This window comes from Gavialis gangeticus, unplaced genomic scaffold (genome assembly GCF_001723915.1).
Source record: "Gavialis gangeticus isolate Ggan-Ray unplaced genomic scaffold, GavGan_comp1, whole genome shotgun sequence".
Classification (NCBI taxonomy): Eukaryota; Metazoa; Chordata; order Crocodylia; family Gavialidae; genus Gavialis; species Gavialis gangeticus.
Window position 1 is genome coordinate 46,361,018 of NW_017729006.1, and position 11,518 is coordinate 46,372,535.

Genomic DNA, 11,518 nt, shown 5'->3' on the forward strand with positions numbered 1-11,518 from the left:
AGTGCTCTCCCCTACCCTGGGGGTCTTCAAGAGGAGGTTAGTTAGGTATCTGGCTGGGGTCATCTGAACACAGCATTCTTTCCTGCCTATGCAGGGGGTCAGACTTGATGATCTATTGAGGTCCCTTCCGACCCTAACATCTATGAATCATCTATGAATCTATACCCAGCTGTTAAGTTAAGAGTACTGTAGTAAATATTGCTTAGGGAAACTGATTTATTTCTTAATAGCTGACATAATAAATGTAGCATTTATCCAAAACAACATGGCTAAAGGTTAATTCCTTTGTACTTGCCTCCTGACCTAGGTTTACATTAACATCATATCCTAATGGATGCAAACTTTCAATATCAATTGGCTAACTTAAGTAAATCCAAGCAGTCAGTCAGTTTTTTGGATAGTCTAGTTTGGATAGCTTTAGCTTGGCGAAGTGTTTGTTACTAGTTGTCTTTCTATAAATTACTAAGCATATTACAGTGATGTACAAAAAACCCCTCAATATAAATGTCTGGAAAAAAAGAAACAAACACAGGTCCTGATGGCAAGTATCAAGTAGTATTTTAGTTCATCGAAGTGTAGCTTTATAATACCTACACATTTTTTTTTCTAGTTTTTCTGTTAATTTTTATTCCTGCCATACTCGGCCTTAAAAACATCTCTGGTATTAAGAAGAATGGCCACTGTTGTCAAAACAGCATGGATTCTAGAAGCTGATAGTTCCCAACATAGAGTGTCACAAACTTCTGACCAAAGACCCCACAGAACAAACAACACCGGGGAACTACACAACCTCTTAAAGACCCCACCTCTAGAAACTCAAGAAAGGATTCAGGAAAGCAAACTTCCACCCCTGGGAACTCAGGCCTGGCACCTTTTACTTATTATCCAAGATCCACAGGCCTGGCAACCCAGAATGCCACTGTAACAACAAGGAAGTAGCCTAGCTATTGTAACAACAGGAAAGTAGCTGGTTGACATGTGTTCAAAAGACCCTAGGAAAAGGACTATAACCCATCCTACAGAGGAAAGCATACAGTCTGTGCCTGTATGATTTAGAGGGAAATTCCTTCCTGACCCCTAATTTAACAACTAGTCTAACCCTGAAAGGAAGAACAATACCATGTTTCAAAGAAAGGCGAAAAAAAAAGCCAACCAAGAAGCTAGTAGCATCTAGAAAGAAAAAAAATTTCCTTCCTAGAACGTAACTGGTGACCAGCCAAAGCCTTGTGTCCTGGGATTACCAGATGCTTTCCAGACAACAGAAATACCTCTCTACCCTATTATGGGTATTACAGATACACAATTCCACATATCTCTCACACTGACTGCAGTGAGTGCTGGGTACTCACTATCCTAACACACTGTCCATTCCATGAAGGTTTACAGTTCCATCTGCAAGAGGTAGAGGTCCTTGTCTTCACCACTGTGCTTGTAAAAATATTCTAAAACTTCCCATCTCTGATAGTTAGAAATCTTCCAATTTCCAATCTAAGTTTATCTATAGCCAGTTGGTAGCTTGTGCTACAAAATTATTTTATGCTTAAGGTAGTGACTGGTAATTGGGCGAAGAAAATGGCATCTCTCATTACATTCTTAAATCTATTAAAACTCTCCTTACATTAAGTTTTGTTGTTTAATACAGTGGTGTCAAATTCATTCAGCCCCATGGGCCAGATGAGTGGCATGGGGCTAGTTTACAGGCTGGATAGGGCCCATGGACTCCTTCCTCCCCCAGCATACTGGTTATGACACGCAGTCCAGCTGGTATGGGACCTATACTAGATGCAGTGCATATTCTGGAGCAGCCAGAACTGGTGTTGCATGTGATGTAGTTCAGCTGGGGGTATGCACTGTCCAGTGCCTGTGTGCCCATAGTGCCTGCTTCAACTGAACTGCACCCACTCTAGGAACCACACTGCACATGGTGCCCGCTCCAGCCAATCCAGAACTTGCACTGCATGTGGTGCTCTCAGGAACCATGTGCAGCTTGAGTCCAAGATTGGCTGTATCAGGCTCCATGTGCAGCATGTATCGCAGAGCAGGCACAGCATATGGTCCGCTCTGGCCAGGGCAGGCACTGTACATCACAGCACCTGCTCTGGCTGGTCTAGGATCCACACTGCACATTCCTACCCACACTATGCCACACATGATGCTCTGGGATCCTCACCAAATGAACCCAGAGTGACTGTGGTGGGTGCTACATGCAGCACATGTCATGGATCCTGCACACAGCACTAGTCCAGCTGCATCATGCCCCATGTGGGTCTGCTCAGACCCAGGAGCAGCACTGGAAGCTTCACAGGCTTCAAAGGCAAGAGTTCTTTTGTCTTTATTTATATAGTCTTTAGGGTTTGTGCTTTTATGTTTGTTTTCTCCACTTCGGATAAAGATTAAAAACATAAGTATATTTTTATGAAGTATATTTTTACAAGTTGACTTGTGAATGACTAAAGTGCATATTTAATACTTCCTTTTTTTCACTCTTCTCTCAGATTCTAATTCTTTTTGTTTCTATCTTCAAGTTTTTTTTCTGTCTTTAGAAAAAGAGCTATTTTAGTTATCTTTTCAAGTCTTTGGGAACCTGGGTTTGTTCTGTTTTTTCTTTTTCTTTTTTTTCTTTTTTTTTTACCTCTATAAAAATACTAGAATACCTTGGTTAAAAGAAGGGTTGAAATACTAGACCATAATGAGAAAGTAAAATAATTTATTTATGATTCCGAGATTTGTGGGAAAAATGTCTTGGCAATATAAAGACCCAATCTTCTCATTGCTCTTTACTTTGCAGGATTTCAAGCAGTGCAGAATTGAAGCAGGGTGCTGAGTTGTGAGGCTAATGAGTGGTATTTTGTACCACAGCTGGTGGGGGCCAAAACAAGTCCATAGAGCAGTGAACATCTGCTCTCCTATGTATGTGTTTTTCATGCTTCTCTTTCTTCATTATTTTTGGATCAGGCCTTTTAGAATAAACTTATCATGGATTAGATCAGTGATTCTCAAACAGGGTGCCAGGGCACCTAAGGGTGCTGCCAGATACTTTAAAGGATACTAGAAGGTGTGAGGAGTTAAGCTTATAAGCTATGTAGGTAAAGGTAAGTCAGGTGTGTTGTCCCTGCCTAAACAATCTGCCCACCCCCACTGCCCAGCCCCTCTTCTAGGAGGTAAACATTGTAATACCTGTATTTATTCAAATCTAAGATGACCCTAAATTCAAGATAACTTCCAGTAATTAGGTTCTATACGGGAAATTTATAAATTTGTTATAGTTTTCCAGGTATAGAATCTAATTACTGGAAGATTCTGTTCAATTTATCTCCCCACTCCTACCCACTGCTACAGCAGGGAAGTCAGTGACTTGGGGGGGGGTCAGGCAGTCCCCTTGCCCTCTGCCGACCCCCACACTTGTTCCCCCTGCAGCCTTCCTACCCCCATGCTACCCCTAACTCCCCACAGCCTGCCCCCTCCCCTCTCTGCTCCTCCTCCAATACTGTCAGGTGCTGCTTGGAACTCTATTCACTCCCAGATTACAAAGCACAGTACGTGGAACCACAGTCCCTGCTGGGCCACACAACAGTGTCAGTGCTGCCCATTTGCTGGGCAGGGGACAAAGTATCCATGTACTCCATGCCTAGGAGAGAATGTAACTGAAGCTGGAGCTGAGCTGCACCTGACAGCAAGTGGGGGGAAGAGGATAGAGGGAGGAGAAGCTGCTGCAGAAGGTGGTGGGGCAGGTGGCTGTTGTGTGTCTGACTCTGGCCCTAACCTGGGTTTAGGGGCAGAATCAGACCTGCAGCCGCTGCTTGCTGTTGCTGTCCTCTTCCATATCCCCCCTGCTCCCTGTGTGCTTTGTATGTGAATCTACAATTGATTGGGAGAGGGACCCTCATCTTAAATTTGAGTAAATATGTTATATGTGTTAGTTTTTTTTAAATTGGGTACCACACAATTCACAAAAGTTATGGAGGGGTTCTTCAACTCCAGTGAAAGATGCCTCAAGTCCAAAAAGGTTGAGAACCACTGGTCTAGACACTGAGGCCTAGATCTTATTCTGCCTGCCAGACATCTAAGGGCTTAGGGCTAAATTCTGTCACATTGACACATTGCCTACGTGGCAATTATGTAGCTGCATAACTGTCATTTTTGACACTTACACACAGATTGGATTCTGTTTGCACATGTGGTAGAATAGGTTTGCCCTGTGCATGCATCTGCTGGAAATAGGGTGATGGCAGAGGCTGCTAGTTCTCCCACCTTTTAAATTAATGGGTATGGCACTTGTCAGTGAGTGAAAGACCAAGGTTCTAGGCCTCCCTTTCCTGGAATGGGCTTAAACCTTCATCTTTTTAGTCCAAACAAAATGATCTGACCACTAAGCCATAGGCTAGGCATTCCTAGTGAGCTCTCTTTCCTTCCTGACTGCTCAGTGCTTCATTTTAAAGAGGGGAGTAGAATCTGGGTCTCCTGCTCTCTAAGCAAATGCCCTAATCATAAAACTAGTGGACTAAAGCTGGAAAGTTCCTCCTTCAGTGTGAAACACCTAGCTGTACTTTTTCTGCAGCTAATATTTCAGAGCTTATCTGACATTAAACATGTTCCTGAGCAATTCCGTTTCTCTGGGGCACATGTGTAGCAGAAGGGAGACAGCTACCTGAACCAGTGTAGCTAACTGTGAGAGAGTATCCTTGATTCTGTTTTTAAAAAAGGGGGGTGTGCATTGTGATGGTGTCTAGAAGGGTAACTTAACCACCAGAATAAAGGCTAGGCAGGACTGAGATCACCTAACAGCCCTCCTGTGGCAGCTGGTTCAGGCAGCCAAATGGGAAGAATCATAGGACCAGCATGAGAGGAAGCAGCCAGGAGCCTGACTTAGTGACCCAGAGAGGTAGTAACTGTTCTGGGTGGAGTGAGCTCTGTGTTTTGGTCTCAGGGTTTGGGCTTTTCCCTAAATAAGTGATAGAATTCCTTGAAGATCACTAGCTTGCACCATGAGACAAGACATTATCCTTTTACTGACCCTCTACCCAGCCACAAAAACTAATATATAAGGTAGTTTAATACCAGATAGAATGCCACAAGAGTGCTGGTCTGTGAAACATTAGATTCTGACACTGGCTGCGACCCTAAGTGAGCAGTGCATAAACTGTGCTGCTGTACAAATTGCTGTAAGAAGCATTATGACTCAGATACACCTCTGAATCACGACTCTTGTTGAGGTCCCTCCCAGTAATAATTGACTGCTCACTCATGCCAGCAGTTATTTATAAATGCATCTTCCATCAGTCCTTTGAGGAAACCTAAATGCTATTGGCATTCACTGCACAACTGAATAGTCATTCTCACCTTCATGTTACTACAGCCTTGAATATCTGTGTCCTTTTGTCATCTCATTCCAGTTCTTTCAGCAATATTAAACATCTACAAGTTCTAGATCCTTTATTTTTTACTTTAAATTTCCTCATGTTGAAATACTGCATCCATTTCACAGATTACTCACTTTGTATATAAAAGTCATTATGAATAAGGTATGGACCAATATGAGCATTAACAATAAGAGCAGTCCTGCCCCAGTGATCAATGTAAGTTTATTGGCTTCAACAGCAGCTGGGTCAAGCCAATATTTTCTAAGTACTATCTAGTGTCAGCAGCTTTTTTCCTGCTCTCCTTTTTTAGGTTTAGGTTTCATTGCTTTAGTTTTTAAAGTACAGTGCGTGTGTTTATCATCTCTTTTATATTTAAACATTTTTATTTGGATTTGTTAATACTTTCCTAACATAAATGTCTTCAAGAAAACCCAATTCCTAGTCTTTGTCATCCTCACATATTTTGTTGACTGCTCTTTGCATTCACTTTTTTTTCTCACCTTTCCCCCTTACTTCATTTCAATATCTGTCTAAAAGGTGGTAGTCCTTCTAAACTTCCATGCTCCTTTCTCACATATTTGCTTTAGAGGTTAGGTTTTTTGTGATATATTTTATTGGACCAAGTAGATATTTGGGAGAGCTTTCAGGATCAAATGCCCTACCTCAAGTCTGAGAAAGAGGCAGACACAAGCTGAGTCAGAGTAAAACTTCCATTGCAAATGCAAAGAGTTTGCTTGGAGGAAGGAAGGGGACTGTGAACTAGGAGTGAAGATGTGTTACAAGGAGCTGTAATGAGACCAAAGACATGCAGTAGAACAGGCGTCTAGTTAGTGGCAAAGTCAGGCCATTGAGGACAGGAGAGTGTAGTTGAGGCATTATTGTTTTATGTGGCCTACCTAGTGCATTAATTAAATCAAGTCTTTACTTCTGCTTCTTCTCTACTCTATCATTTTTAATAAAGGCTTTACTGCTAAGTCATGCCAAGTAATTCTTGCCCTTGCTTGCTTACTTTAAAATTGAGATGAATGTCCTCTGTAATACAGTCACAGGAACAGGAAAAAATGGCTGGAGGACAATGCAGAGGTTTCTGTATCACTAGGCACATCTACATGTGCAGTTAATGCTATTTGACTTTACTGCACAGTAAATTAGTCTACAATAAATTTACTACCTGCATATACTACCTGCATATGGGATGTTATAAGAAAAAAAACCTTTAGTCTACTGTATATGCATAAGCAAGTGGTAAATTTAGTGCGCAGTGGACTAATTTACTGCATAGTAAGTGCCTGCACATGTAGATGGTGATGCTTTACTGCACAGTAGATTAGTATACTGCACAGTAAAGTATTTCATATAGACATGGCTAGTGGGAGCAGAACCCCAAGCTAGAATCCCAGGTCCCCTCCTTTCTAAGCTAGCAGATACATGTGTCTACACTGCTGGGAAATAACATTTTTCCCTGCACTTATGTGCCACAATTGCTTTAATTAAAAAATTGCCACTTAGGTGACTACAGGGAAATAGAATTCCACTTTTTGATTCAAAAAGAAAATGTAAAATATTGCACACTTTGCTACTAATACAGTATCCGTACCACAGCATTTGTAATGGGCCATCAGAGTTCAGAGAGTGAGTTCTTCTGACTTGACAGTTTCTTCCCCTAAGGTGGTATTTACTATTCCTCCCTTTACTACCAGAGCTCACCCAGAATCAACATTAGTTAAACAAGTGGGTTTGTTTGGAAGGGAGTCCTTGTTATTCTGCATGTTAGACTTTAAGGTCAGAAAATGATCATTAGAGCATCTCAGTCTGAACTTTTGTGTATCACAGACCATTAAATGTCACCCAGCTACCCCTACACTGAGCCCAAAAACTTGTATTTATCTTTGGAACAATATAACTTCCTGAGTTTCAGTCAGTGGGGGCCTGGAAGCTCAGAGCACAGACATCAGCCAGGGAGCGAGAGGTAAGATTTCTAGCTGAGAGAAAGCCAGAAGGAGGGATTTCTGTGTTTATGTTTTAAACTATTTGTGGGTTTTTTTTCTTATAATATCCCATTTTTAAAGCTGTAATGCAATCACTGAGCCTGAAACTGGAAATAAATGGTCCATAATTGAGAGCTTGAAACAAACCCATCACCACAAAAAGAGTTTTTCTCTTTAGTTAAAAGAGACAGTCTTCAAATATGTCAGTTACAGAGTGCAAAGCCTGGTCTTGGCTACAATGATTTGTCATCTTTCTGCTTACTATATTTCAGTAATTCAATAACCCCATTACTGTATTAAATAATAATAATAGTGTTTTATTTGAGAAACAAGTCATTTGTCACATAGTGAATATGTTATAGAATAGCCTAGTGTTGTTTGATAAATTAAACATCATGTAAAGTCCTATCCAAACTTGAAAATAGAAATATTTTCTCATATGCTGTATTTCAACATGATTTTTGCTGTTAGTGTTGTCCCATTATCTCCTTCACAGTGATGGTTGTATTTTGTACCTTCTTTTGATACATGTACCATTTAAAAATAAAATGAAGTAAAAAAAAAAAGAATAAGAAATGAAATCAAAAAAGAGTTGGAAGCAAAATAATAATTACGAGAAAAGTCATAATAACACAATCAAACAGTGGCCAGGGCTGATAATTCTCTGACACAACATTAGTGGTGATATTATGAGCCAGGAATGTTGTTATGAGACTTTACTGTATTCAACCTTAAGAAGGAAAAATGAAGCTTTGTTTTGCTTCTTCAGAAAAACTGCTAAGACAGACAAAACAATAGTTTCTTCTGTCATTACAGACTTCTTTCTATGTTAATTTCAATAGCATTCTTATTCAGTGATGTTTTCTTGCAGGAAACAGTTGAAGTATTTTTGAAATATCCCTCTGTGAAAGATGATTCAGACCTTGAGGGAAGAACATCCTTTATGTGGGCGGCTGGGAAAGGCAGTGATGATGTTATCAAGACTATGCTGAATTTTAAATTGGACATTGATATCAACATGACAGACAAATATGCTGGCACAGGTAAGGCATGATTTACAGTAAAGACAAATTAAATGCCTGCATTAATGCAAAAAAACAAACAAACTAGAAGCAGTTATAAATTATTACATATATGTAAAAACCTCAAAATGTAAACTCTTTGGGCCATCAAGTCCTCTCTCCTGCATTCACAGGTGATCACTTACCCAAAAATACCCAAAACCATCACATTAAACCCTCACCCAGAATGACAAGGAGCACTCTCCAAAATGCTGAGGACCACCTATAATATCCCAAAAGTAAAAGCAAGGGAGATAAACACACTGCCAGTGCCCTGCCACTGCAGTGTTGGGGAAGTGGTTGGTAAATGTATGCTTAGAAGATCGTAGGAGAAGGACCGAGCCCTGCATTGCAGTAGAAGGCCAAAATCCTCACAATCTCTGTCAATCTGACCTAGGGAAAAAATATTCCTGATTCCATAATTGGTATGACTGTAAATAGAAAAGCAAGGCCCTTTTCCATGAGCCTCTGATTTTTCTGAGTACTAGTGGGTGCCACAGCATACCCCAGCAAAAAGCACCCAGTCTTCGCTGTGTCTAGCATCCCAAAACTTCAGAGGAAAGTGGAAAGATAATCCAGAAGCCAAGTAGCATTCACAAAGGGAAAAAAATCCTTCTTGCCTGAAATTGGCAACCAGGAAAAGCCCTGAGGCTTGACATTGTTAGACGGCTACAGTGCTACAAGAGTTTTCTGTGTACCCCAATATGGGGATTACAAATTCAGGATTTGACAAATAACCAGGGATCCTGGTTTTTTCTGTTTAAAAATCGCAAATTCTCTGATTTAAAAAACCCCAAAATCTCTGGTTAGAAAACCCCAAATCCATGTTTTTCCACAATTAAAATAAAAAAAACCCCACTATATATGTATAGGTATCAGTTGAACACAATGTTTTACTGATATATTTACAATTTTAAAGTGATGTGGAAGCCTACCAGTACCTTAATCATTATAATAAAATAAATGTTAAATACCTGTATATTTTGGCATCTGATTTGTGTTTTTTATCATAGAAAATCAGAGCTACCCCTGCCCCCTTCATTCACCAGGATTCAGGTCCACCTGCAGCTGTCCCTCCGCCCCCACTATGTGGGGCTGAGCAGCCCTGATATGCCAGTGCCCTGCCGCTGCCCATGCTGTTGCCCCTCACACTCAAGCCACAGCCCTGTAAGCCCTGCTGGGGCCCTTCACTCCCAACCCACAGTCCCCTGGCCCTGCTGGTGCCCTTCACTCCTGACCCACAGCCCCCTGGCCCTCCAGGTACCCCTCACTCCCCATCCACAGCCTCCTGGCCGTGTTGGTGCCCCTCACTCCTGACTCATAGCCCCCTGGCCCTGCCAGCCCCCTCACTCCCCAAACACAGTTTCCCTACCCCCCAGACCTACTGGTGCCCCTCACTCCCAACCCACAGTCCCCTGGCCCTGGCAGTGCTACTCATAGATTCATAGATATTAGGGTCGGAAGGGACCTCAGCAGATCATCAAGTCTGACCTCCTGCCCCGGGCAGGAAAGAGCGTTGGGGTCAGATGGCCCCAGCCAAGTGCTTGTCCAGTCTCCTGTTAAAGACCCCCAAGGTAGTAGGGGAGAACACCACCTCTGCTTGGAGCCCATTACAGATTCTGGCAACCATAAAGAAGTTCTTCCTGATGTCTAACCTGAGGCTTCTCTCTGTCAGTTTGCGGCTGTTATTTCTAGTTACTCCAAGGGGTCCCCTGGTAAACAGAGCATCTCCTATCCCTTGCTGTCCTCCCTGATGAATTTATAGATGGCCACAAGATCACCTCTCAGCCTTCTCTTGCGGAGGCTGAAGAGATTCAGGTCCTTCAATCTCTCCTCGTAGTGACTTACCTGCAGGCTCCTAACCATATGGACCCTCTTAAGGTTATCCACATCCCTCTTGAAGTACGGTGCCCAAAACTGGATGCAGGACTCCAGCTGTGGCCTCACGAGAGCTGCATAGAGGGGAAGTATTACCTCCCTGGACCTGTTTGTGATGCACCTGCTAATGCATGATAAAGTGCAGTCAGCTTTAATGATCACTTCTTCACATTGATGACTTATGTTCGTCTTGGAGTCAACTATGACTGTGAGATCCCTTTCTGCTACAGTGCTTCTGAGAAGGTCATCCCCCAACCTGTAGGTGTACTGGTGATTCCTTCTCCCTAGGTGCAACACTTTGCATTTGTCCTTGTTGAATTGCATCCTATTCTGTTCTGCCCACTTCTCCAACCTGTCCAGATATGGCTAGATTCATTCCCTGCCCAGTAGTATGTTTACTTAACCCCATCATTTGGCGTCATCCACGAATTTTGGCAGAGTGCTCTCCATGCCCTCATCCAAGTCACTGATAAAGGCATTGAACAGCACTGGTCCAAGGACCAAACCTTGGGGAACTCCGCAGCCCGCATCTTTCCAGGTTAATGCCGACCCATCCACCACCACTCTCTGGCTGCATCCCATTAGCCAATTTGCCACCCACCTGACTGTGTAATCATCTACGTCACAGCCACTCAGTTTATTTATGAGAATAGGATGAGATACTATACCGAAGGCTTTAAGATCCAGGTAGATGACATCTACCTCATCCCCTGCATCTAAGCATTTTGTGACCCAGCCATAAAAAGAAACAAGGTTAGTCAGGCAGAATCTACCTGCTATGAACCTACGCTGGTTGCCTTTCAACATTATTCTTTTGAACTCCCACAAATGTGATCCTTAATAATTTTTTCAAAAGTTTTCCCAAGGATAGAGGTGAGGCTAACTAGCCTATGGTTACCCTGATCCTCCTTCCTCCCCTTCTTGAAAATAGGGACCACACTGGTGTTTTTCCAGTTCTCTGAGACCTGACCTGAGCACCGTGAGTGCTCAAATAACCATGCCAGTGGTTCTGTTTGATGCTAGCCAGTTCCTTCAGCACCCTGGGATGAAGATCATCCGGGCCTGCTGACTTAAAGATATCCATCCCCTCCAAGTGTCCCTTCACTAAGTCGGCGCTAACAGTTGGTGGGCTGGTTTCCCTCCTGTGCTCATCTCTAATCCAATTGGGGGATTTGTCTTGATCTGTGTTCAGGAATACAGAAGTAAAAAACTCATTGAAGAGCTCATCTTT

At 42.3% G+C, this 11,518-nt stretch overlaps 1 protein-coding gene across 3 annotated transcripts in view; it reads left to right on the forward strand.

Moving 5' to 3' along the window:
- INVS (inversin) overlaps positions 1 to 11,518 on the forward strand; it is a 262,266-nt gene that overhangs the window by 145,165 nt on the left and 105,583 nt on the right. For all 3 annotated transcript variants that reach the window (XM_019509166.1, XM_019509165.1, XM_019509164.1), the window contains one exon: positions 8,220 to 8,391. In XM_019509166.1, the coding sequence (XP_019364711.1) occupies positions 8,220 to 8,391 (172 nt within the window). The remainder of the gene's footprint in view (positions 1 to 8,219; positions 8,392 to 11,518) is intronic.